A 26,817-nucleotide genomic window follows, 5' to 3' on the forward strand; every position below is an offset into this window, starting at 1 on the left:
AGGGAATGGTTTAACATGTAGAGGATTAACATGTAGAGGGCCATACAATTGTGATCCAAGGGGGACAGGCAGAAGGTGAACTTGGCAGTATCACTTATGAAAATTTTTCCTAGGAAGAAGAATGTGAGAATTAAAGTTATATGGGCCTGCACCAAGGTGTCATGCAGCCTCAGAGGCCAAGCCAGTATGTGACAGGGTCAGAGCTTTTGCAAAGAAGCCCCACGGGGACAATGCATGAAGTTGTGAAGGTGGAGTCTATGCTACAGTGAAGCAAGCTTCCAGAATGCTAGGGATACTAGTACTGTGTGAGCGTGCCTCAGACAGAGAGGTGGTGCTACCCGAGCCCTTTAGAGCACAGATGATTCCATCACAGGCTCCAATGCCAAACATGGAGCTGCAGGATTTGAAGCTTGCCCTGTTCAGCTTTTGGTCTGGTTTTAGTCCGTCCTTCCTTGCAGTTCTCTCATCTCTCCCATTTGTAATGAGGCTGCTTATTCTGTGACATCGTATAGTTTGTAACTGTCGTTTGATGTTACCGGGGCTCATCATAGTTAAGAGACTACTTGAGTTTCAAAAGAGATCTTGCATTTCGATAGTTTGGGGATTGTTAAAGATTTTGGGGACTTTTGAAGTTGGACTAAAATATATTGTATATTGCTATCACAATTTCCCTGCCTTGATAGTCTGTATAGCCTTAGACTGTACACCAAAACAAACAGCCTTTTCTGCTGCTATTACCAGGTAATCTTGCCACAATAATGTGATATGTGTTCAAAGGAAGGAGTGTTACGGTCAGTCGAGGCAGAGAGAAGAAGTGAGGAGGATGAGTATCATGTGGTGGACACTTCTTGGGAAGACAGAATAAATGTCTACTTTAGCTAGGGAACCAATGAATGGATAAAGTAATAATTCCACCAGAGTCCAATTTGGGAGGCCAGTGAATTTATCGGGGATTACTCATTGGAATACATTAGAGGAACAGGGGGTGACTCGTAGTAGAGAGCTGCCTCACTAAGAAGCCCACCCCAATCTGGATGACAAGTCACCCAGGCAGCATTGCTGGCGCTCTGTCTGACGTGCAGGCAGCCCCAAGCCTCCTCCCCCTAGCATTATTCACTGGGCTTCTTTAATCATGTAGACTTCAGCTTTCCCAGACTTGTGAGCTCTGTTAACTTCCCGAGTCTCATAAGCGCCCCTCCTGCTTCAGGAGGGAAGGTTTCAACCAGGAGGAAATTTCTCCACCACAGTGAGGGAAGCTTGCAGGATCTGCCTGAAGACTATTACTGCTGCAGTGCCGGGCAAAGGCAGATGGCATTTTACACCCTTGATGTAACTCCTCCTGATGTTCCAGCCTTCCTGCCTTCAACAGCACCATCACACGGAAAGTGCCTGCTAGTCAGCATTGAAACTGAACTTAGCTTAACACCTGCTTTTTCCTAGCATCATTTGCGCATACGGCATGAAACAAAACAAAGGAAAATGTTGCTTCTCAAAAAACTAGCATATTGCTGTTTTGGCGATACGGGGAGCTAGCTCATCGCTATCTTTCATTATCACCTCACTCCCGTATTTGGCACATACTTCTGACTTCCCTCGGTCTCTGCTTTCAACCCTTAAACAGAGGCCAGAAGGAAAATCGTAAATTCAGACCTCCTGTTATTTTGTATGTTTTGATAAGAAGAGCTGAAATTATGCATTTGTGGCCCAAGATTTATTTCCATTACAATTATCAAAGTAGGATAGCCAAAGGTGGATTCTGCTGAACCAGTGTGCCTTCTCTTGGCCTTTAAGGGTCTGAGTAACGCCAGGCCAGGGTTACATAAAGCACTAGGTTCTCCTGAGGTCAACTGTCTCTTTCAGAGTCAAATCCAAGCTTGCTTTGCCTGCGTGCAGAAATTCACAGATCAAGCCGGGCAGTGGTGGTGCACGCCTGCCTGTAATCCCAGCACTCTGGGAGGCAGAGGCAGGCGGATTTCTGAGTTCAAAGCCAGCCTGGTCCACAGAGTGAGTTCCAGGACAGCCAAGACTACACAGAGAAACCCTGTCTCGAAAAAACCAAATACAAAACAAACAAACAAACCAAACCCCCCCCCCAAATCCCCCAAAATCCAAACAAATAAACAAACAAACAAAAAAAGAAATTCACAGATCTTTAATTTTGTAGTCTCTGCTGTCCTAAACTCACCCGAAACTCCCCTATAAGGTTACTTTCATATTACCCTAAGTTTGGTAGGGTAATACCAAACATGAAAATGAGATTTTCACTTTTGAAACACTTTAGTAGACAGTGAGTAGAACTAATACTATAATTCTTAAAGCACACAACAGACTTGAGGAGGCTAAGGAACATTTCTTGGCACCCAGAGAAATTGGTTTTAAAAAATTAACCCAATTACGAACTTGTTTAAAAGCGCTCAGATGGAAATCTTGGAGCACACTGCCACCTTCAGGATAACTAACAAATTAACTCACTAAACACGGCTTTAGCTTCTATATATCCCATTTCCAGAGAAATGTTTCATAAGCAACAGTGAGAACTTTAGCCCTCTAGTGTTTTCCCTATTGTGAAGCAGTTTAATTAATAATAGTCGTTTTATTATTAATTTTTATAAAGTAATTTATAAAAACTAATAATTTATAAATAAAGTATAAATTATTACTCCTCCCACTGATTTTTATTTTAAATTGTTTAAACAAAACCAGTCTATTCACCTAATTAACCAGGCTAAAACCTTTAATAGATTTCACAACTACGGTCTGAGAGAAATGTTATTAATTCGGAAACGTAAGTACCAGTTAATCACATTGAATCCTTTCAGAAATGAAAAGAAAGAGGCAAAAGGGGTGGAGAGGGGGAAGTAAGATAGAATGTGTAATGTTCATTTGTTTTTTTCCAAATACACCGTTAAGTTACACCAGGGTCTCCCAAGATTTCTAAGACTGAGAGAGGCAGCAGAGCGGGTAAACGGGACTGAGAAGGGCAGGGTGATTTAGCGCTAATGGAGGAGTATGTCAAGGTAGCAATACTTATGAGAGAAGGGGAAGAAAAGCCTGAAATTCATAGCATTAGGGACAAAGTGATGGGAAAATGGTATGCGAAGATAGTAAAAGAGTTAAAACAAACAAACAAAACCAAAACAAAATTGGCTCAGAAATGCACCAGGCAAGGGGACAGGAAAATAAGTGCTGTCAAAACGGAAGGGCGGCTGAGAACAAATACTCTCTATTTTCGTTTCTCAAAAGCATGGGCAGGTAAATTCACCTTGCACTTTGCCCTCTGAAGAGGTTGCAACAGACTTTAGCTACTCGAGATTTTGCAACCTTCGGGTCAAGTCAGCTCATTTACTTAGAGAATCCCGAGGCCCCTGGCCAGCGTCCCTGGAAACGCCCACAGATGTCCGCGCATGCGTCCCTGCGGGGGGGGGGGGAGGGGGCGGAGTCCAGCGTGCGTCCTCCCAGCCGCCAGAGGGCGACAAGCGCGCCCTCGGCGTTTTACCGGTGCATGACCTCTAGTGTACGCATGCTCCGTGCGCTCAGAGGTCACCCGCGCCGGTATCTTCCCCACGTGCAAACTAAGGGCATCACGATGTAGAGATGGGAGCTCGCGTGACCCGTGCCATTCGGAACTTCAACGTGGAGCAGCGAGCGGAGCGGGAGATCAGCAAGAGGAAGCCCACCATGGCACCCAAGCACCCTTCCACCCGCGGCCTCCTGCAGGAGCACCTGAGTCGTGAGTGCGGCCCCTTCCTTGCCTCCGGTGACATTGAGGTCGTCCCCGCGCGGGCCCCGGGTGGTGGCGGCGGCTGGAAGGAATCCCGGAGCCCCAGGCAGCCCGCGCTCGCCGGGGATCCGCAGGGTGCGCGCTGAGTCTCGCCCTAGTGTTCACCCCTAGACGTCCAGATGACTTTTTTAAGATTGTCATACATGTTTACGATCTTAGAGAATTTTTTTTTAAAAAAGATAACATGGCCTTTTTTTTTCTTTCCTTAGAGTATCCAGAAGTCGAAGAAGACGTTTCTAGAAAAGATAACAAGCTGCTGTCATTACTAAGAGATGTATATGTCGATTCCAAAGATCCGGTGCCTTCCGTGCGGGTAATGTATGCGTTAATGAAGTCAGCAGTTTACTTTGGAGGTCCGAGGAAGTGATCAAGAAAACGAGGGCGAGGGGTGAAAGTGCAAAGTGTGTTTCGGGGCGTGGGGGGCGGCAGTCTTTGTAGAGCACAGTCAGCTAGACACCCTGGGCTCGGCTCGTTAGGGGCTCGGCTCCTTAGGTACTAGGGTATAACGAGAAAGACCTGTGAAAGGATTGATCGAGTGGACCTGTGTGAATTGTTTATTGCAGAAGTTGTAGGCTTTGGTTACGGCACTTTTTAGTGGTTAGCTGAGTAACAAATATGACTTTGAGAGTTATTTTCATATTCTGCAAATTAAGATGCTCTTAACGACAGCTTCAGTGTTTGGGGGTTTGTGGGGGCATGTTTGTATTTTTGAGGCTATGTCCTGACAGGATATGTAATATTGTATGTGAGTTAATATAGTATGCTGGAATGGTGGGCATGTCTCCCATGTGTCAGGTATAACTGTTTATATGTAGTGATCCAAACAGACCGTGGTCTTGCTCTCAGAGGCCCGTGATATGTTGCGAGCTACAGACATATACACAGCGGCTATACAACTATAGTATGATTACAGGTCAGGGAAGATGAGGGGCTGATTCTGAGGCAGTGACATTTAACCCTGGGTGAATTAAAGTGACAGTCTGAAGGTGAAGAGTTAGATAAAATGGAGAGGAAGTACTGGCCTCAACTCTCAAAGTATTTTTGCATTCTAAATTTTTATTTATTTTTTTTTTTTTGTATTATCTAATACTAAGCAAAAGGCTGCAATTACAGCTACTTATATAATACTCATAGTTTAATAATGACTGTAGGATTCAGTTACTACTAGATTCTCATGCAAAAAGGTACATTGATTGATGGCCATAATGTATTATTTTTAAGCTGAGCAATACTTGAAATTTCCCATTCATGCTAAGCATGGGTTTGTGTGTGTGTATGTGTGGTTTTTTTGTGTAAAGATATTTATTTGATATTATACTTAGCATTTAGTCCATAGTATCTTTGAAAAGCTGTCAGTCACCTAACTATAATTTATTTACTAATTTTTCGACCTCTGTTTATAGACATCTTGGTACTACTTGTTTTTGTTTGTTACCACTAGACCCATACTGTCTCAGTAAAGCAGTATGGCGCATCCTGGAGACTGATGACCTAAAAAAGATTTTTGTCTCTTCTCAAATTAATGTCCCTCTAAATGAACTTGGGACTCAAATTGTCAGTGTCTTTAGTAAACCTTGTTTAGATTGGATTGTAATTAGACTGTATTCACAGTTTAACTAGAAAAAGGTAAAAAGGTCTTCTAATTGTTTAGTCTTTGAGGAAGAAAGTTGTTATTATTAAGTAGAACTTTTTGTCCCCTCATTTTAATGTATGGGAAAATGAGGGTTTTTTTTTTCCTGGTTACCCACATAACTAGTTATTATTTCTACTAGGAAGTGGTTTTTCACTTTCATGGTTTCCTAATATTTTATGTTTATGTGGAATTTGTAAAAAAAAAATTCTGCTTTTCTACTAAATGAAAAGAGAATGTTAAATTTTATTAAGTGTGTGTGTGTGTGTGTGTGTGTGTGTGTGTGTGTGTGAAGAGATACTTTGAGATTTAGGAAATGGAAGAGGGTGAGTGCCTGAGACTCAGGGGGAACCTGAAGGTGGCGTGGGCGAGCCTGAGAGGGAGACTGCTTAGAGGGTGTGCGACAGGAGGAGAGCGAGGCGGGGAGCTCGGGGTGATGGCTGCGTGCATCATGAAGTACATGCCAAGGAATATGAGTTTTATCAGGAGGGCTTTGGGAAGTCATTGAAGAAAAGGGACGGGGAGAAAGAGAAATGTAGATATTGGCCTAGAAGTGGTGTAGGCAGGTATAGTTGAAAATGAAAAGAAAAAGGGAATCCTTGGAACAGCTCGTGTAGGAAGCACAAAGGGTAGGTTAAGCTTAGATGGGAACTCACAGACTCGCCTGCCTATGGATGCCTACGATGCACAGACCAAGTCTCAAAATATGCATATGCGTGAGTGTGTGTGTGTGCACAGTTGCATGTGAGTGTGTGCATGTGCTGTCTTTTCTGTGATAAAACTGACTAGAAACAACTTGGAGAAGAAAAGGTCTGTCTCATCTTACATGTCTAGGTATCAGTTTGTCAGTGAAGGAAGGATGGAAGACAGTTTTCAAGTAAGCTGTTACAGCATCATTAGAGTGCTGCTGCTCCTTGGAAACAGGTGTAATGTTAGTCCAGTCAGTTCTCATTCTTCTCATATACAAGTGGAGGTTTCCTTAGCTGAACTGCTTAGGACCAGAAGTCTTACAGATCCCATTTTGGAATATTCGTATGTATATTATAAAGCATCTTTGTGATAGGATCCAAATTTAATTACAAAATTGAGAATTGCTGACGGCGGCAGGAGTGCAGGAGCATGGTCTGGCCCTGCGGAATGTTGGTGGGCATATTGTTTAGTAATTCCCACAACAAATTTGTTTGTATTTCATATTCAACTTAACAAGTTTGGAAGTTGATGAGTTATTCTTAGTCTACCTGCATTTTGGCTGCTGACCATCACAAGAAGTTAGACGCGGCATTTTCTACTTGGGGCATCATGGTAGAGTCCACAAGGTTTGGATTTTAGAGCACTTTGGGTGTCACATTTTTGGGTCAGTAATGGTCAGTGGCTCTGATTTCATGGTGTACATTCAGTTATAATTTTATAGAGGCTTTCTTAGTTATAGCAAGCTATAGTTAGGGAAAGTGTAGTACAGTGAAAAAGCAAAGTTTGAGGAAGTATGTATATGTTTATTTGAAAAGAAATGGTATAGACTCAAGAGTCATGAAGATATAAATATTTTATCCTAAAGCACTTTTTTTTTTTTTGGTACTAGGTAAAAAAAGTTGAACCACAGGAAGAACGAAAGGAATTCAGACTGCCCATAGGAGATCACTTTGATAAGAATATCATGGACATCCCCAAAGGCAAGATTACTGTTGTAGAAGCATTGACCCTTCTCAATAACCATAAACTCTCTCCAGAAACATGGACTGCTGAGAAGATTGCCCGAGACTACCATTTAGAACTGAAGGATGTAAATTCCCTTCTCAAATATTTCGTTACTTTTGAAGTCAAAGTCTTTCCTCCTGAAGACAAGAAAGCAATACAATCAAAATGAAGAAAATCACAAAACAATCGCCTGTGTGCGCTCCCAAGCTCCGAGTTCTTTTTTGTGTATTAAATTATACAAGTTACTGTGAGTTGAGGGCCATAACTTTGAGAGCTCTTTGACCTCTTCAGGATTGTTCATATCATTTTTTTTTTTAATTTATGTATGTGTAGTTCCTGGGTATGTGTTAGCAGTATTGATCATGTGGCCCAAATGATTCAATATTAAGTTTCACTTTCCAGTTTGTTCTTTGTAGGAGACATTGAAAACGAGAGCCCCCTGGCTCCTGTAAGACTGACACTATGTTAGAGACGGATAATCAGCAGGGAGACACAGTGACTATATTCCCAGAGGAAACTGAGTGCAAAGGAAGAAAACTATATATTACTATTCTAGAGAATAAAAATCCATGAGGGTTTTTTAATGTTTTAAATTGGTTTTAAACATGGAATAACTTTTTAGAAGAATGTGTGTCTGTGACTTGCTAGCTGTCTCTCTTTTGACAAACAGAAATAGGTAACTTAAGTTTTCTGAGAGGCAATACTTAAGACTATTTGAACAAATAACTTCTTTTAAATTTAGAAATGAGAGAAGTATGAAAATCCCTGAAGGGACCTAGAAAGTTATTCATTCACTTAAACTCTGGAGCATGACACATTCCAGTAATAGAATCTCAGATGAGGTTATGAGTTTGGGTCATTCTGGCATGTTATACCTGTGGGTTCTTGGCTGTATGGTTTCACCTCTCCGAAATTGAATTTCTATAAAAGTATAACTGCCTTATGTAAATTTCAGGACAAAAGTGAAGATAAATGGCAAAAGACCAGGCAAATAGAAAGTCTTGTAGTTAAATTGAGTGTCTGCAGAACACACAGTGGAGTTGTCTGTAGTTCATGATGCAAGGAAACCAGAATTTAGGCTCTCAGAGTCTTACTAGTATTTTTACTTATTCTGCCAAAGTGAAACACATTTCAAGAGGATGGAATGGAGTTGGAGGGGTTGAGCTTGTCCATATTCTCTCGAGGGAACAAACAGGCATGCTTGCCTTGAGATTCCCCTGGAAATGATGTGGAAGATGAGAGGAGTCCAGCCTGGTGATGGAGGGAGGCAGATGCAGCAGCAAAGATGGGAGATGACTGGAAAGTTTGTCAGCTTTTCCAGATCTAGTTCCAGTAGATAAACTATACCTACTTATTTGTGGCTAAATACAGAAGTTTTAAGAAAACATGCTAATTCTGATCATTGCAAATTATATTGGAAAATGGAGTCAAAATCATCTTCCTTTAATTTAAAATGAGTCTGTGAATCAGTAGGGCTGACTTGTGTTTCCTGGGTGGCTAGTGGATGTAAACATGGTTTCTTACATGGTATCACACAATAAAATCCTTCCATTTTACACATTAGCCCACTTTTCTGTTTGTTTGTTTGTTTGTTTCATGTAGAACACTAATTGTAATGTCACAGAAGATGTGTGGAATTTACATTGGGAAAAATGGAGTTTATATTTCAGTTCTGTAACTAGTTGTGTCTGAATTGTCTTTGTACAACCAGTAACTGAAGTGAGATTATGTACCAGACACTAGCTAGCGTAGGTGCTTCACATGTATGCATTTTATTAACATTTACCACAGTCATGAAGTTGAGAATGTTTTCCTTGGAAAATTGCAGCGTGGGGAACTTCAGTCACTACAAAGATTAGTGGATGTTGGAAAATAAACAGAATATTTTGTACTGACTACTTCACTGGGCTGCCTATATGGAAGTTATAAGAATTATGTGAACTGACATGGTTTGCCTGGGCATAAAGGGCCAAGACTGCTCAAGTGTGTGCTTGTAGGAGTCCTTTGCAGAGCTTTGGGCTAATAAGCGACTAAACCCTAACCCCCTCTGCTATGAGAGACTGGGTAGCAGGATCGAGATCCCTGAATGAATGGATTCTAGATCAAAGGTGCTCTAAAAATGACCAGCGACTATAATGTCTGCTGGTGTTGGTGGCTGGTAACTGGAATTTCGGTCTAATGCTTAGTTTGAAAAGTGAGGAATGGGAAACTGAACTTGAAGGAATGGAACTGAATAAGGAGGAGAGAAGAAAAGAACTCCTCAGTTTGGCATTAGTAAAAAAATGAGAGCTGAGAAAAGCCACTCATGAAGAAGAAGCAGCAGAAGAGTGGGTGGTTTGGGTAAAATTCTGAAGAGATAGGGTATCCAAACTAAGGCACAGCTACTGGTGATACCAACCACTCAGTGTCAAAAGTCACATAGCTAAACTCAGGTAAGCTCACCCAACCACAAAGACTACACCGCAAAGCCATTTGGTATAACATCTTAGCTTTACCTTTTACTTTTGGGGTGGGGTGGGGTTTGAGGGAATATCTTACTGTGCAGGCCAAGCTGGCCTCTAAGTTTTGTAACCCATCTGCAGCAGTACCCCAGAACTGTCCTTAGCTCAGTGTGTTCTATTTAGTGCCTCATCACTCAGAAAGTTTCCTGTTTGCTCAGCAATGGGCGTCCTCCTTGCTGTATTTACTGAGTGCCCTTAAACATTCATGATCTTTGATCTGAGTCTGTATATGATAAACAGCTATTTAATACAGAGCCTTTTGGCCATTAATTCCATGAACTCTCTCCTCCGCCCCCCATCCCCCAAATTTGGTTAGTTGCTGGGTAATGCTTTTGTCAGTAAGTCCCCAATAATCTGCACTGCAGTCCTACATCGACATACACCAGCAGAGCCAGCTTACTCATCCCGCGTTCATTTTGTTTCTTGTTACGTAACGCTGTGGCTCCGATTGTCATACACCAAGACAGAGTTGTCATAAAACAGCGAAGTGGTTGACAGGCTGAGGAAGTGGTCATCTGAATTCATGAGGGAAGGGAGGCTCACGCGTTGGACGCTGCGTGGCCCATGTGTGGATGAGTACGGCCACATCCCCAAACTGCTACAGTGGGGAGAGAAGGCTGGCATCTTGCTATTGGCAGGGAGAGAGCAGTTGCTTTGGGCAGTTTAGGTTGCCGCTGATGCCCACTTAGCTGTTGTCAAGAATGTAAAGATGTTAGCAAAACTTACAGCTTAGAAAGAACTTTGTGTCTAATATCTTAACGCTCTGCTCTGCCTCTTCTCAGGGTCTTTCCTGCCAGAAATCGTGGAAGAGCAGAATGCTAAGCTAGAAACCCTTGCTTACTTGGTTCCACTGAGGGGTTTAGAACAGCAAGAGAAAACACGTTTGATCAGTTTCGAGCGGTCATAATCAGAATGGAATGTAAAACATTAGGATCCTTAAGAAGAGTTAAGGAAGATCCCCTCATACCCGTGGCACTTGCTGTTTTGAATGTCCGTGAATTCAGTGCAAGGAAAGGGTACTGGATATTCAGGTGAAGAGCCTTCTGTGTTAGAAAGCGGGATATTAGTATACTAATGCAGAATTTCTAAATGTTATAAACACTTAGCCAACTGCTTGGTGAGCTGAATGCCTGAAGCTAAGACTGGGACATGGGAGGCGACAGTATATGACTGAAAAGAAAGCAGTCGCACTGTTCACCTAAGCCCTTACCTAGTTGACCATAGGATGCTTGCCATTTCTGAAGAAATCCTTTTCTTACAGATTGGATCTCCGTAAATATGGGAGAGGCTTGCCTATATGACATAGATCCACCAGGACAGTCACCCCCTTCCCAATGGAAAAGCGCCGACAAACCCCAAGCTATTCTGTGGTAAATGGGCACACAACAGGCCATTGCTCCTGTGGTTTGAGGGCCTAGTAAATCAGATTTCTTTTTTTTAGTGCCCAGGAAAGAAAAGAACATTGCCAAATGTCTCTCAAGGATGGTACAGCTCCTTTCTCTTCTTTCTCATCTCAGTTGGTGGATAAGAGTTCTTACAATGTAGTCAAGGCCATTGCTTACCCGAGAGAGAGGGAGTCTGGTTGGGACAAGGATGTGCCTTCCCATTAAAGAGAAGAGATTAAAACATACTGAAAAGACGAGGCTGCTGGTCGAAGAAAGCAGAGGCAGAGTGTTTGCTTGCAAACAAGTGCAATGTTGGCAGTCCTGTGGAAGACGGTCAAGCCCTCAACAACCTTTTCTCTCTGCTTCTTCCGGAAGGTGAGGCATTTCCCCCTCCAGCAGAGCCAGCTGCTGGAATGGATCTCCCACTCTGAGGAAAGGCTGTGGGGAGCAATCGGTGGCCTCACGGCAGACTCATTGTCTACTGCTAGTCCTTCAGGAATAGGGCTAATAGATGCACGTATTAAATACACTGATGCGGCTTCCACTCAGGATGATCTCTGGGGCCCTGTGCAGTAATTGATGGAATCGAGAAAGCAGTGCCCCCGCCCCCAGCTATGTGTTGGTTCCATCTCCCAGTCTCTAAAAACATACCAAAGACAATTCTCTATTAGGAAAGACATTACAGACCTCTATAGAGGGAAGTTTTAATCCAAAGTTCTGGCAGTAAAGGCAGCATCAATCAAGAAAAGTAAGAGTCTGTTAGTCTCCCCACAACTAAGCAGCTAATGAATACCAGACAATGTAAGTTTCTAGGTGACATGCTGCAGTTATAGAGCCCGTATAAGAATTATAAGGAATTGTGAATTCTGCTTGCCATGCCTATAATAGCCCAGTCTGGGTGGTGAAAAGGCAGGATGGAAATTGTAAAATGTTAACTATAGGGAGCTGTAATGGTGTCTTCAAGTCATGATATACCTAACATGTTTGACTAAAGTAGTAGAAAACAAATTATGCTCTTGATTTCATTAATGCTGTCTGAACTTAACTGACACCCCTCTCAACATTGCCTCACAAGGCAAGCACATACAGAACCAGTCTGTCTTCTCTTGGGTGGTGGGTGAGAATATAATGGCCACCCTAGGTATTGCCTCGGGGATATTGACACCACCCAACCATCAATCATAACATGGTTGCTTGGGACTGCTCTGTTTTCATCGTATACTACCATTGATACTATGTTAACAGGGGAGGATTATTGGGGGAAACAGTATAATGACTATATTGTCCCCTATGTACAAGGGGCCAGACTGTCAACCCCTAGAGTCATTCCCTGAACAATCTGTGAAGTTCTTATGGGTGGGGTGCTCTGGTTGGATAAAACCTGTTTGCTTCCAGATACAGAGAGATGCAAAGGGCAAACTTCCCCATTCTCTATACCATTAAACATGCACAGGCTTTTGTGAGGCTCTCATAACTGGTGTGCTTTCCTTTCTAGTGTAATCTTCTGCCTATGTAACACAATCTGCAGATTAAGACGGGAACCACATAAGATTGGAGTATTTCCCAGCAGAAAGCATTTGTAAAGACATACATCGATGTGCAAATGCAGCTAAAAGTCACTAGATGGCATGAGTTGGACTGTGGCCTAATAGCACAGACAAAAGTTCTGCTCACTTTCTGGAAAGGAGCTGAAACTAGATACAACGTTATTTGCAACAGCAGTTTCTGGCAGTGTAAAGGGGGTTCTCTACAGCAGTCATAATGCAAACTGGCCTATCTGGCCTCACTCTTCTTTCATGTAAACACCTGCTATCAATGAGTTATATGAATGTTTACAGCAATGTGTGTTTTATAGTAGCTTATTACTCTGCAAGTTGTGCTCCCTCTGAAACTGCCTGACCACCCTAGGTGGCTACCCCAGGGCTGTGAGACAGTGAGTGTAAGAGAGGGTAGCTGGCAGACATGAAATTGTTTGGTATCAGCATGGACTAGAAGAGGCAACTTGAGTATATATCTGCAGCTGTAGTTCAGTCTGCCATCTGCCCTGTCTGGCTTAAGGCAGGAGAAAATCAGGACAGCTAACATGCAGAATTAATAGGCAGTATGGCTGGTGATGACTTACAAGCCAGGGATGTACTGACAGCTGTGGAGGAACCTGGACCTTATACTTGTGGATTGGACTGTGGCATATGGGCCAAGCATAATATAGTAGAAGACTTTTCTAGAAAAAGTGAGTTCACCTGCTTGTGGTAGTCAGTCTTGAAACGTAAATGAGATATAGATACCCGTATCATGTTGAAGTGACTTCAGCTTGTTTCACAATGAATCCTCTCCAGGATCAGGGCCAGACACATGGTGTATTGTGGCGCTTTATTTGCCCCATAAAACCAAGCAGATGAGCTGGGGAAGTGAAAGGGAAACAAAAACATCTTGCAATGTTAAAGCAACAAACACTGGTCCTATTAGGAAACCTACTTTGGCTGACTGTGTGGATGCTCTTGGAGAAGTATTAGTCATATGGCTGGCACAGACTTACAAGTCAGACGTGTAACCCTGGGTATTGCCAAAATCCCAAACCTTGCAGTATTCCATGGGCAGGTTCCAAATCCCAAATGGGCTCAGGGCATTGTGGAAGTCAGATAGGAGGATGCTGTACATGGATTTAGCCTTTTCTGGCTCCAGCCACCTCCAGTCTTGATGGCTATGACTGGCCCCATGACCTCCCTGGAGCGTTGCTGGTTGGTTTTTCACGTCATTTTACAGCACACTATAGTCAAAATCATGGAGATGTATAGCCTTGACCCTTGTACTAAGAAAATACCTAATTGTTGGAGGATAGCTTAATGTGAGTGCCTTCTGGCTTTGGTGATTAGGAAGAGACTGTCTTTTTTTTTTTTGACCTGGATTGAGCCTCCAATATGATGGAAGTCAGGCTCCCTTGGAGCAGTTGGAGACAACTTTTTCTTTTTTTTTTATTTTTTATTTTTTTTTTAAAGATTTTTTATTTACATTTCAAATGACTTCCCCCTTTCTAGCCCCCCACTTCCTGAAAGTCCCATAAGCCCCCTTTTCTCCCCCTGTTCTCCCACCCACCCCTTCCTACTTCTCTGTTATGGTTTTGCCCGATACTGTTTCACTGAGGCTTTTCAGAACAAGGGGCCACTCCTCCGTTCTTCTTGTACCTCATTTGATGTGTGGATTATGTTTTGGGTATTCAAGTTTTCCAGGCTAATATCCACTTATTAGTGAGTGCATAAAATCATTGATCTTTTGAGACTGGGTTACCTCACTTAGTATGATGTTCTCCAGCTCCATCCATTTGCCTAAGAATTTCATGAATTCATTGTTTCTAATGGCTGAATAGTACTCCATTGTGTAGATATACCACATTTTTTGGATCTACTCTTCTGTTGACAGATACCTGGGTTCTTTCCAGCTTCTATTATAAATAGGGCTGCTATGAACATAGTGGAGCATGTATCCTTATTACATGCTGGGGAATCCTCTGGGTATATGCCCTGGAGTGGTATAGCAGGATCTTCTGGAAGTGAGGTGCCCAGTTTTTGGAGGAACCACCAGACTGATTTCCAGAGTGGTTGTACCAATTTGCAACCCCACCAGCAGTGGAAGAGTGTTCCTCTTTCTCCACATCCTTGCCAACATCTGCTGTCTCCTGAATTTTTAATCTTAGCCATTCTGACTGGTGTAAGGTGAAATCTCAGGGTTGTTTTGATTTGCATTTCCCTAATGACTAATGGTTGAGCATTTTATAAGATGCTTCTCCGCCATCCGAAGTTCTTCAGGTGAAAATTCTTTGTTTAACTATTTACCCCATTTTTAAATAGGGTTATTTGATTTTCTGGAGTCTAATTTCTTGAGTTTTTTATATATATTGGATATTACACCTCTATCTGATGTAGGGTTGGTGAAATCTTTTCCCAATTTGTTGGTTGCCAATTTGTTCTTTTGATGGTGTCCTTTGCCTTACAGAAACTTTGTAATTTTATGAGGTCCCATTTGTCAATTCTTAATCTTAGAGCATACGCTATTGGTGATCTGTTCAGAAACTTTCCCCCTGTACCGATGTCCTCAAGGGTCTTCCCCAGTTTCTTTTCTATTATTTTCAGAGTTTCTGGCTTTATGTGGAGGTCCTTGATCCATTTGGATTTGAGCTTAGTACAAGGAGACAAGGATGGATCAATTCCCATTCTTCTGCATGCTGACCTCCAGTTGAACTAGCACCATTTATTGAAAAGGCTACCTTTTTTCCATTGGATGTTTTCAGCCCCTTTGTCGAAGATCAAGTGGTCATAGGTATGTGGGTTCATTTCTGGATCTTAAATCCTATTTCATTGATCCACCTGCCTGTCCCTGTACCAATACCATGCAGTTTTTAACGCTATTGCTCTGTAGTATTCCTTGAGGTCAAGGATACTGATTTCCCCAGAATTTCTTTTGCTGTTGAGAATAGTTTTAGCTATCCTGGGTTTTTTGTTATTCCAGATGAATTTGATAATTGCTCTCTCTAACTCTGTGAAGAATTGAGTTGGGATTTTGATGGGTATTGCATTGAATCTGTATATTGCTTTTGGCAAAATGGCCATTTTAACTATATTAATCCTGCTGATCCATGAGCATGGGAGGTTTTTTGAGGTCTTCTTCCATTTCCTTCTTCATAGTCTTGAAGTTCTTGTCATACAAATCTTTCACATGTTTGGTAAGAGTCATCCCAAGGTACTTTACACTGCTTGTGTCTATTGTGAAGGGGGTCATTTCCGTAATTTCTTTCTCAGCCTGCTTATCCTTTGAGTATAGGAAGGCTACTGATTTGCTTGAGTTGATTTTATAACCTGCCACTTTGCTGAAGTTGTTTATCAGCTGTAGGAGTTCTCTAGTGGAGTTTTTTGGGTCACTTAGGTAGACTATCATATCATCTGCAAATAATGATAGTTTGACTTCTTCCTTTCCAATTTGTATCCCTTTGACATCTTTATGTTGTCTAATTGCCTGAGATAGTACCTCAAGTACAATATTGAAAAGATAAGGAGAAAGGGGGCAGCCCTGTCTAGTCCCTGATTTTAGTGGGATTGCTTCAAGTTTCTCTCCATTTAGTTTGATGCTGGCTACCGGTTTGCTGTATATTGCTTTTACTATGTAAATTACCTTGAATTCCTGTTCTTTCCAAGGCTTTAAGCATGAAAGGATGCTGAATTTTGTCAAATGCTTTTTCAGCATCCAATGAAATGACCATGTGGTTTTTTTTCTTTGAGTTTGTTTATGTAGTGGATTGCATTGATGGATTTCTGTATATTGAACAAACCCTGCATCCCTGGGATAAAGCCTACTTGATCATGGTGGATGATCATTTTTATGTGTTCTTGGATTCAGTTGGCAAGAATTTTATTGAGTATTTTTACATCAATGTTCATAAGGGAAATTGGTCTGAAGTTCTCTTTCTTTGTTGGATCTTTGTGTGGTTTTGGTATTAATGTAATTGTGGCTTCATAGAAGGAATTGGGTAGTGTTCCTTCTGTTTCCATTTTGTGGAATAGTTTGAAGAGCATTGGTGTTAGGTCTTCTTTGAAGGTCTGATAGAATTCTGCACTGAAACCATCTGGTCCTGTGCTTTTTTTTGGTTGGAAGACTTTCTATGACCCCTTGTATTTCTTTAGACGTAATGGGACTGTTTAGATGACCTATTTGGTCCTGATTTAATTTTGGTATTTGGTATCTGTCTAGGAAGTTGTCCATTTCCTCCAGATTCTCCAGTTTTGTTGAGTATAGGCTTTTGTAGTGGGATCTGATGATTTTTTTGGATTTCCTCAGTTTCTGTTGTTATATCCCCCCTTTCATTTCTAATTTTGTTAATTTGAATACTTTCTCTGTGCCCATTGGTCAGTCTGGCTACGGGTTTATCCATCTTGTTGATTTTCTCAAAGAACCAGCTCCTGGATTCGTTGATTCTTTGTATGGTTCTCTTTGTTTCCACTTGATTGATTTCAGCCATGAGTTTGATGATTTCCTGTCTTCTACTCCTCCTGGGGGAATTGGCTTATTTTTGTTCCAGGACTTTCAGGTGTGTCATTAAGCTGCTGGTGTATGCTCTCTCCATTTTCTTTTTGAAGGCACTCAGGGCTATGAGTTTTCCTCTTAGCACTGCTTTCATTGTGCCCCAAAGATTTGGGTATGTTGTGCCTTCATTTTCATTAAATTCTAAAAAATCTCTGCTTTCTTTCTTTATTTCTTCTTTGGCCAAGGTGTCATTGAGTAGAGTATTGTTCAGTCTCCATGTGTATGTGGGCTTTCTGTTGTTTTTGTTACTATTGAAGACCACTCTTACACTATAGTGATCTGATAGGAGGCATGGGATTAGTTCGATCTTCTTTTATTTGTTAAGGTCTGTCTTGTGACCAATTATATGGTTGATTTTGGAGAAGGTACCATGAGGTGCTGAGAAAAAGGTATATTCTTTTGCTTTAGGGTTAAATGTTCTATAAATATCAGTCAAATCCAATTGGTCCAAAGCTTCAATTAGTTTTACTGTGTCCCTGTTTAGTTTTTGTTTTCCTGATCAGTCCACTGAGGAGAGTGGAGTGTTGAAGTCCCCCACAATTATTGTGTTAGGTGCAATGTGTGCTTTGAGCTTTAGTAAAGTTTCTTTTATGAATGAGGGTGCCCTTGCATTTGGCACACAGATGTTCAGAATTGAAAGTTCTTGGTGGATTTTTCCTTTGACCAGCAAGAATATGTGTCTTTTTTGATGACTTTAGGTTGAAAGTAAATTTTATCTGATATTAGAATGGCTACTCCTGCTGGTTTCCCGAGACCACTGGCTTGTAAAATTGTCTTCCAGCTTTTTACTCTAAGGTAGTTTTTGTCTTTGACACTGAGGTGTGTCTCCTGTATGCAGCAAAATGTAGGGTCCTGTTTCCTTATCCAGTCTGTTAGTCTATGCCTTTTTATTGGGGAATTGAGTCCATTGATGTTAAGTGATATTAAGGAATAGTGATTATTACTTCCTGTCATTTTTGATGTTATTTTTATATTTGAGTGGTTATTTTCTTTTGGGTTTGATGAAAGAAGGTAACTATCTTGCTTTTTCCAGGGTGTAGTTTCCCTCCTTGTATTGGAGTTTTCCTCCTATTATTCTTTGCAGAGCTGGGTTTGGAGAAAGATATTGTGTAAATTTGGTTTTGTCATGGAATATCTTGGTTTCTCCATCTATGGTGAATGAGAGTTTTGCTGGGTATAGTAGTCTTGGCTGACATTTGTGTTCTCTTAGTGTCTGCATGAGGTCTGCCCAGGATCTTTTAGCTTTCATGGTCTCTGGTGAAAAGTCTGGTGTGATTCTGATAGCTCTTCCTTTATATGTTACTTGTACTTTTTCTCTTACTGCCTTTAATATTCTTTCTTTGTTTAGTGCATTTGGGGTTTTGATTATTATGTGACGGGAAGTATTTCTGCTCAGGTCCAGTCTGTTTGGAGTTCTGTAGGCTTCTTGTATATTTATGGGCATCTCTCTCTTTAAGTTGGGAAAGTTTTCTTCCATAATTTTGTTGAAGATATTTGCTGGCCCTTTCAGTTGTAAATCTTCACTCTCATCTATGCCTATAATCCTTAGGTTTGGTCTTCTCATTGTATCCTGGATTTCCTGGATGTTCTGGGATACAAGCTTTTTGTATTTTGCATTTTCTTTGACTGTTGAGTCAATGGTTTCTTTGGTATCTTTGGCATCTGAGATTCTTTCTTCCATCTCTTGTATTCTGTTGTTGATATTTGCATCTATGGCCCCTGATTTCTTCTCAAGGTTTTCTATCTCCAAAGTTGTCTCCCTTTGTGATTTCTTAGTTGTTTCTACTTCTGTTTTTAGATCCAGGATGGTTTCACTCAGTTCCATCAGTTGTTTGTGTTTTCCTTTAATTCTTTAAGAGATATTTGTGTTTCCTCTTTCATGACTTCTGCCTGTTGACTCAAGTTCTCCTGCATTTCTTTAAGGTTTTGTTTTGTTTTTGTTTTTGTTTTTGTTTTTTTTTTTTTGCGTTTCTTCTTTATTGCCTTCTATCTCTTGAGCCTTATTCTCCTGAATTTCTTTAAGTGATTTTTGTGTTTCCATTATACGGGTTTCTGGCTTACTCATGTTCCCCTGTATTTCTTTAAGAGATTCATTTATTTGCTTTTTGTGTTTTTCTAGCAGCATCATGAACAGTGATTTTAAATCCAAATCTTGTTTCTCTGGTGTATTGGCATAACCAGGACTAGCTGATGTTGGAGAGTTTGGTTCAGACGCTGCCATATTGCCTAGATTTCTGTTAGTAGCGGTCCTGCGTTTGCCCTTTGTCATCTTGTTCTCTGGCATTAGTTGGTCTTGTCTCTGGCTGGTGTTTGAGCCTCCTGTGAGGCTCTAGGGCTATTTCTGCAACACTGGGTGGCTGGGTTTCCCCTGTTGCACATTGCTGATGTGCTGTCCTCCTCTTGGGTGCCCTTGCAGCCCTAGTGTGCTTTGCCCCAGATTGTCTGTGTGAACCAGATGGTTCCCGTTTGCTCCTTCAGTGAGTGCTGATGATCTATGCTGCTGCAGGACCTTTTCTGAATGCTGGTCACTCTGCTGGGCAGCGGAACTCCCAACCGGGTTGGTACACACAAGGCTAGCCTGGCTGCTCAGGCCCTGAATCTAGGCAAAAGTGAGCAAAGTTCCCCTCGGGCTATGACTGTTAATTGGGTCTGTCAGGTGGCCAGGATCGCTTTCTCTGAAAGTGCAGGGAGAGTCTGCTGGGCTAACAACCTCCTGGCCGGGTTGGCACACAGATGGCCCACCGAGCAGCCCAGGTCTTGGGGGCAGCCAGGGCCTGTTGGGCCTAGACCCCTGCTATGTTAGCCTCAGGCTATGCCTGTTAACTGGCTTTGCCTGCTAGAGCTCTCTGGAGTCCTGTAGGCAAAATGGCAGCATGCGCGCTGGGCTGGGCAAACAACTTCCTGGCCGGGTTGGCACCCCGATGGCCCCCTGAACAGCCCAGGGCCTGAGTACAGGCCAACGCCCATCGGGTTTAGACCCCCACGATGTTGGTCTCGGGTTATATTTGCGTACCTCAGTCTGTCTGATCTCTCTGGCATCCGAGAACCAAGATGGAGGCAAGTCTCTAGTGACTGGTGGGAGGCAGAGTTATGAAGTGGCTTCTGTGCGGTGAAAGGTGCCGTAAATCCACCTCTGCTTGCAGCCTGGCTGGCCAGTGATGGTCAGTGGTCGTGGGCGCAGGGCCTGCCTGGACCCTGTCACCTTGGTTCCACTGTTGATGGCTCTTCCTCTGGACCAGCCGCTGCTGCTTTTGCAGCTGCTGCTGCCTGAGACAACTTTTTCTTAATGTTCAGCAATTCTGTAGCAGCATATTAAGTCCCAGTAAAACTATACTCATTGCAATCCTGAATATCTGCCTTTTTTTTTTTTACTCATTCTCATATATTAGGACCAAATTATTGTGAAACAAACTATGTCATGGGGACATATATGAATGTAACAAAAGTATAATAGAAGAACTCAATTTCTTAGAACAGAACCCCAAAGTTCTGTCATTTTTCATTGCACTGATATTCTGAAATATGTATTAAGTAGCGACAAAGTTCTTCCTCTGCTTCCTGTGAGGATAGGAGCCACAGAGAAGGCATGGCTGATATTCTGGTTTGCTTCTCTGTTGCTGTGATAAAACACTGACCCAAATCAACTGGGGAGGAAAGAGTTTATTACACATTCCAGATTGTGGTCTATTGTCAGGGGAAGCCAGGGAGAGCTCAAGTGGAAACCCAGACGCAGGGACTGAGCAGAGAGCATCGCGGATGCTGCCTGCTTTGTCACTTTTAGGGTTTAGACCCCCACGATGTTGGTCTCAGGTTATATTTGCGTACCTCAGTCTGTCTGATCTCTCTGGCATCTGAGAACCAAGATGGAGTCGAGTCTCTAGTGACTGGTGGGAGGCAGAGTTATGAAGTGGCTTCTGTGAGGTGTTTAGCCCCCTTTCTTACTCAGCCCAGAATACCTGCCTAGGTATTGAACCTTCCAGAGTAGATTTGACTCTCATTAATCAGCATTCAAGACAAGGCCTCACAGACATGGCCACAAGGCAGTCTGGTGAAGGCAAGTCTTCAACTGAAGTTTCCTCTTATTATGTGTGGCAAATGGACAATCAAGATTAGCCTTCCCAACTGATCTGGTGACAGGAATTTAATCAAAATGGAATCTACATAAGCCACTGTGGATCTTGAAACACGGTTCCACATGGTTCCACGGTTGTGGAAAAGAAACAGTACAGTCTTGATGGACGGGATCATTTCTTACTTGTGTGAGAAAGTATAACCTTTGGAAAAGATACAGAATTTTGAAGAAGCAAAGTCACCCAACCAAAATGAATTCTACTCACTGCTCTAAAGCCAGCAAACTGATGAAAGGATTTACATGTGAGGCTGGCTGTTGCCATGCACATCAGAATGCATGGGTTGATAGGAGAGTTACTATTCCTTGTATGTACTGTGCATATGCTCAGGCCAGCAGGTCAACATAGAATGTCATTCCTCAGGTGTCTTCTCCCTGGCTTTTTGAGATCAGATCTCTCTATAGCCTGGAACCTGCCCAGTAGGCCAAAATGGCTAGCCAGAAGCATTAGGAAGCTGTGTATTTACATCTTCCTGGTACACACCCTCGCACCAATCTTTTTATGTGGGTTCTGGGCTCAAACTCAGGTCTTCATACTCACACGGAAAAGCACTTTACTGACCAAATTCTTTCCCAAGCTCAACAATTTCTAAAGTAAGCCTCAGACCTTTTCCTATTTGCAGAAGTATGAATATTGATTAAATTTAGTAATACATGCTTGGTAGCAAAAATTCCATGTAGAGGTAATGATGTTTGAGTATTTTTGCTCTGTAGCAATATGCTTTATAGCACATTGTATGGAAAATGCAGCCAATTTTTCCTTAAATATCTCATTGCCTCACAAGGTAAATATAACACAAATGATCCAACAATTTAACTGGACTATAAAATAAAAATCTCTAATTTTACTTTAGAATTGTCTATAATTGCCTTTCATTTTTCAGTGATGCTTATTGCACAGTAGTATGTTTTATATAACTTTAATTTGCTTTAAATTTAACTTGTTTTCAATATAAGGCAGTTCTTTACTTGTAAATATTTAAAGAGTTGTGCTTTCATAGCTACTCATATAAGATATAGTACAGTGGGTGCTGCAATTTGGGGTTCAGATTACTGTGAGTAGAGGGGATGCTTGCAGGGTCTCCATGCATTCATTCAGCCATGACTGTTCACTGCTCCTTAGAGCACACTCATTGTTCCCTTCTTGCTGTTGTATTTTCAGCTGTCATTGAGGTTGGGACTCAGACCTGCACATGCTAGGCTAGTGCTCTAGCCGAGCTGTAGCTCTGGCTTCATATTCATTAATCAGTCATTCATGCCTATATCAGTCTTCCTGTTCCTACAGCCTACCATAGCAGATGAGGCTCATTCAGACAGGAGTCTCGAAAGATCTAAAATGTCTTGTGAAGGGAAAGGAGGGAGGGGGAGAGAGAATATTATGTTGCATTTTACAAGTAGTCAGAAGTAGTATAGCAAGTATAGCATCATCACAACCAAACAGTGCCAGTCCATCCTCGGGGGTTTTTGTTTTTTTGGGGGTTTGTTTGTTTGTTTTTGTTTTTTTATTTTGTTTTGTTTGTTCCTGTCTCTGATACTTCTTAGAAACTAGCAAAAGTTAAGGTCGACAAAATTTTAAAGACCCAATTTAAAATGAGTGAAACCTCAAAACAACAGTCTTAATGAGGCCCTTAAATATTTAGGTCATGACATGCTATTTTTTAAGAGACCCACTTCTAGATAGGGTAAACGTATGACCCAGTTCTGAATGTAGATGTAAAATTAATATAGTCAGTTTTAAACTTTCTTCTGCTTGCTCAAGTAAGTTAGTTGTTAAGCAAGAGAGGAGACAAACTTTTCAACTTTGCTTAATAGTTTATTTTTTTTTAAGACAGGTAGCTCTTCTAATCATTCTCTAAGGTCAGTCTTGCTACCAATTATTCATTTATCATAAGTATTTGTTCACTTACATTATAGGCACTTATTTAGAAGCTGTATAGTGTAGACAATAACCAAGGCCCAAGTCTCTTGGCTGTTGGAGTTAGGGCTTTAGTTGCTGTCTGGTTGTTTCAATAAGAAAGCATCCCAAGACCTTAAAGAGCTGCTTGTCCCCTCCCATGGATCTACAGCAGGAGCTCACCTGTGTGACTCTTCTTTGAGATCTCAGGTGTATTGGAAGCTTGGATGTTGTCATCTGAAGGTTTATCTGAGCATCTAGGAGAATGCTCTGTCATGGCCAGAAGCAATTGTTTGTTGGCTGGGGTTCATCTAAGGCTGTGGACCAGCCTCTATACATAGCATATATGTGTGATAAGGACTTCCTAAAGTCCAGTGGTTGACATCATCCCAAAAGAAAATGTAAGAAAAAGTGCAAGTGTGAGGTTCTTTGGGTCATGTTATATCATTTTGATTATGCTAACTTTAATAGCTAGGTTACAGTGGCACCTCCTAGGTGCTCACTATAAATCTATAATTTCTCCCTTTTATGTTAAATGGTTATTGATTAGGATTAGATACAAGAAGCTCTAGAAGTGTCCTGTTCTGATCCAAGTGCACCCTAGATCAGTGATTCCATTACTAAAAGCAAGTGCACAAGCATCTATCTGTACATTTAAAATTAAGCTATTTTATATCATTCCTGTAATATAATGAATAATTTCATATAATAATAATAAAAAATCAAACAGTCCCATCATGTAACCAGTCTAGTAAATACTCTTTTTGTGAAACACACACATTCTCTTGGTCTGGTGTCCTGAGCACCCACCCTTATACAGTGGGTATCATATCACCTCATTTAAAACTTTGCGTTTGTCAAAAAACAGACTATATAATCTTAAAAAATTCTCAAAAATAAATGAAGTACTAAAAACCTCAACAAATTTAAAGGTACTCTTTGCAAAAACAAAGCAAAATTAAACCCAAGGCAGCCCCTCGGCCTGGGAGTGGCAGGCCACGCCTGCCTGCTGTGCGGGCGCTCCCTCCCCCTCTGCTGCTTTGTCATTTGTTCCTCTAAGCTCACAGCTGCAGGCCTAAAGGCCACACCTCCAACTGTTCTCTTATTCCCTTCAAAGTCCAATTTCTCCTTCACCACGCCTATCTATAATCCATTTCCCACACAATCCTCAAACTGATTTGCCAAGACGCTGTGACTGTGCAACCGCTGTACATCTTGCTTTAAATTCATCCAGTCATTTTTTTTGATTGAACTATAATAAATTATGAGAAAATACAGGCCTATTTTATCTCTCCAGAATCCCTATGACTTTCCTAGTAGGAATACTGTTCAGGAGTCACACCAACTTGGGCAGGGTGCCTTTCTCTGCTTTGCTCATAGATTCCTTGTAAGCACAACCCCTGGAGACCTCCAGTGGCCAGGCTCCTCCACTACCCTGGCAGCTGGCCTATGAGTGACCAGCCCTCCCAAGCCACTCCCTGCCCCCCACACACCTGAGGAATTGCACTGGCTGGGCCCACTCTCTCCCTAACAGCTATAACATCTGTTTCCAGCCCCCCCCCCCAACCTCCTCCCTGGGATGGGTGAGTGGCCAGGCCCCACCCTTCTTAAAACAACAACAACAACAACAACAGCAGCAGCAGCAGCAACAACAAAAACCCAAAACCAAAACAAAAGCCATTTCACCAATCCCTGATCTTTCCCCATAGTCCCTCCAACTCCAGGCCGCCCTAGACAGGTACCCCCCGCCCCACTCCCCACCCCAAGAAACCCTATGTAAACCTTGTCTCTTGTTCGGGTCTCTGCTGCTTCTTGCCTGAGCAAAGGTAGGCACTCCCTTGGGCTTTCCCTCCCAATGAATCTCCTGTGTGACTTGTGTAGTGTGACTTTATGGTATTCTTTGGCTCCGGACCACCAGGATACCTTTCCATCCAAGCTGTAACACTTACACTTATGTGGTGGTTATTTCCTGTAACCTGAAATACAAACTAACACTTCAGAAATTTATTGAAGAATAATTTAGTTCAATTTCAGCTTGTGGATATTACTGACTAGGTACTTGTTGCAAGATTAAGGAGACTCCTTGCTCACTGAGATGAAAGATGTGTACGAATGATCCCATTACAGAGCAGAATTTAAGATGTGCTTTTAGCAGTATAGAGGTAATACACATATGATGAGAGCCCTGTTGAACAAGACTTATTTTTCTTTAGTACTAATATTTCCTCAAGGAGAATGAGGCTTCTACTTAAGAGGTAAAGCTATAAATTTAATTAGTTCACTGAAGAATTTGGCTTTTCCTCAGTCCAAGTCTCTTTATTTGGGTGACTTATTTACTAACTTTATAAAGTCTTTCTTCTCAGGAACATATTTCTGGTGTGTGTGTGTGTGTGTGTGTGTGTGTGTGCACGTGCATGCGCACGTGTGTATGACAGAGAGAGGGAGTGAGAATTTTCCATGCTGTTAAATACTATTTGGCATTTTTATTTAATCTTTGCAGAACATACTTGTGGCTGATATGACTTTGCTCATGTTGTTGTTTTTGTGGAGACTGATATCTTGAGAAAAGACTTTTTAATGCTTTGGAGAAGGTTTGACCTGCAGTGCACTCTGAAATTCCCATTTCATTAGACTGATATTGCCTTTTTACAACTAGCATTTATCTTTATATGCATTGGAATCCTTGGGTTATGTGACTGTTGTGGATGAGCTCATTGGATTAGCTAGCCACCCCTACACTTGTACTTTAGGATGCATGTTCCAGCTAACCAGAATGCCACAGACCAAATGGTTTGCCAAGTATTTTCTCATACTTCTACATAATGGAGTCCAAGTTGAAGCAAAGATTGGTTTCTTCTGAGAATTCTCTACTTGGCTTGTAGATGTAGAGATGGCTGTCTTCTCTTTGGATCCTCACATGAGCTTTCTGTGGTGCTCCCTTGTGTCTTTATATATATATATATATTTTTTTCTATATTCTTTGTTTACATTCCAAATGATTTCCCCTTTTCCAGTTCTCCCCTCCCCATATGTCCCATAAACCTTCTTCCTCTACCCATTCTCCAATCACCTCTCTTCTTTTTCTCTGTCCTGGTACTCCCCTCCAATGCTAGATCAAGCCTTTCCAGGATCAGGACCCTCTCCTTACTTCTTCATGGGAGTCATTTGTTATGCTAATTGTGCCTTGGGTATTCAGAGCTTCTGGACTAATTAATATCCACTTATCAGTGACCGCATTCCATGTGTATTCTTTTGTGATTGGGTTACCTCACTTAGGATGATATTTTCCAGATCCAATCATTTGCCTAAAAATTTTTATGAATTCATTGTTTTTAATTGCTGAGTAGTATTCCATTGTGTAAATATACCACATTTTCTGTATCCATTCCTCCATTGAGGGACATCTGGGTTCTTTCCAGCTTCTGGCTATTATAAATAAGGCTGCTATGAACATAATGGAGCATGTGTCTTTATTGCATGCCTGGGAATCCTTTGGGTATATGCCCAGGAGAGATATAGCAGGGTCCTCCGGAAATGACATGTCCAGTTTTCTGAGGAACCGCCAAACTGATTTCCAAACATGCACAGTTTCTTAGACAGATATCAAACACCAAAATTAAATCAGGATCAAATAGATCATCTAAACAGTTCCATAACCCCTAAGGAAATAAAAGAGGTCATAGAAAGTCTCCCAACCAAAAAAAGCACGGGACCAGATGGCTTCAGTGCA

General features: G+C 41.7%; 1 protein-coding gene across 1 annotated transcript; it reads left to right on the forward strand.

Annotated features, from left to right (window-relative positions):
• Positions 1–3,505: 3,505 nt before the first annotated feature.
• Positions 3,506–8,669, forward strand: Ndufaf4 (NADH:ubiquinone oxidoreductase complex assembly factor 4). The gene is made up of 3 exons (XM_052176162.1): positions 3,506–3,730; positions 3,991–4,094; positions 6,991–8,669. Exons 1-3 carry the CDS (start codon positions 3,595–3,597, stop codon positions 7,273–7,275), a joined length of 525 nt encoding a protein of 174 aa, XP_052032122.1. The 5' UTR covers positions 3,506–3,594; the 3' UTR covers positions 7,276–8,669.
• The last annotated feature ends 18,148 nt before the right edge of the window (positions 8,670–26,817 follow it).

This window comes from Apodemus sylvaticus, chromosome 3 (assembly GCF_947179515.1).
Source record: "Apodemus sylvaticus chromosome 3, mApoSyl1.1, whole genome shotgun sequence".
Taxonomy (NCBI): domain Eukaryota; kingdom Metazoa; phylum Chordata; class Mammalia; order Rodentia; family Muridae; genus Apodemus; species Apodemus sylvaticus.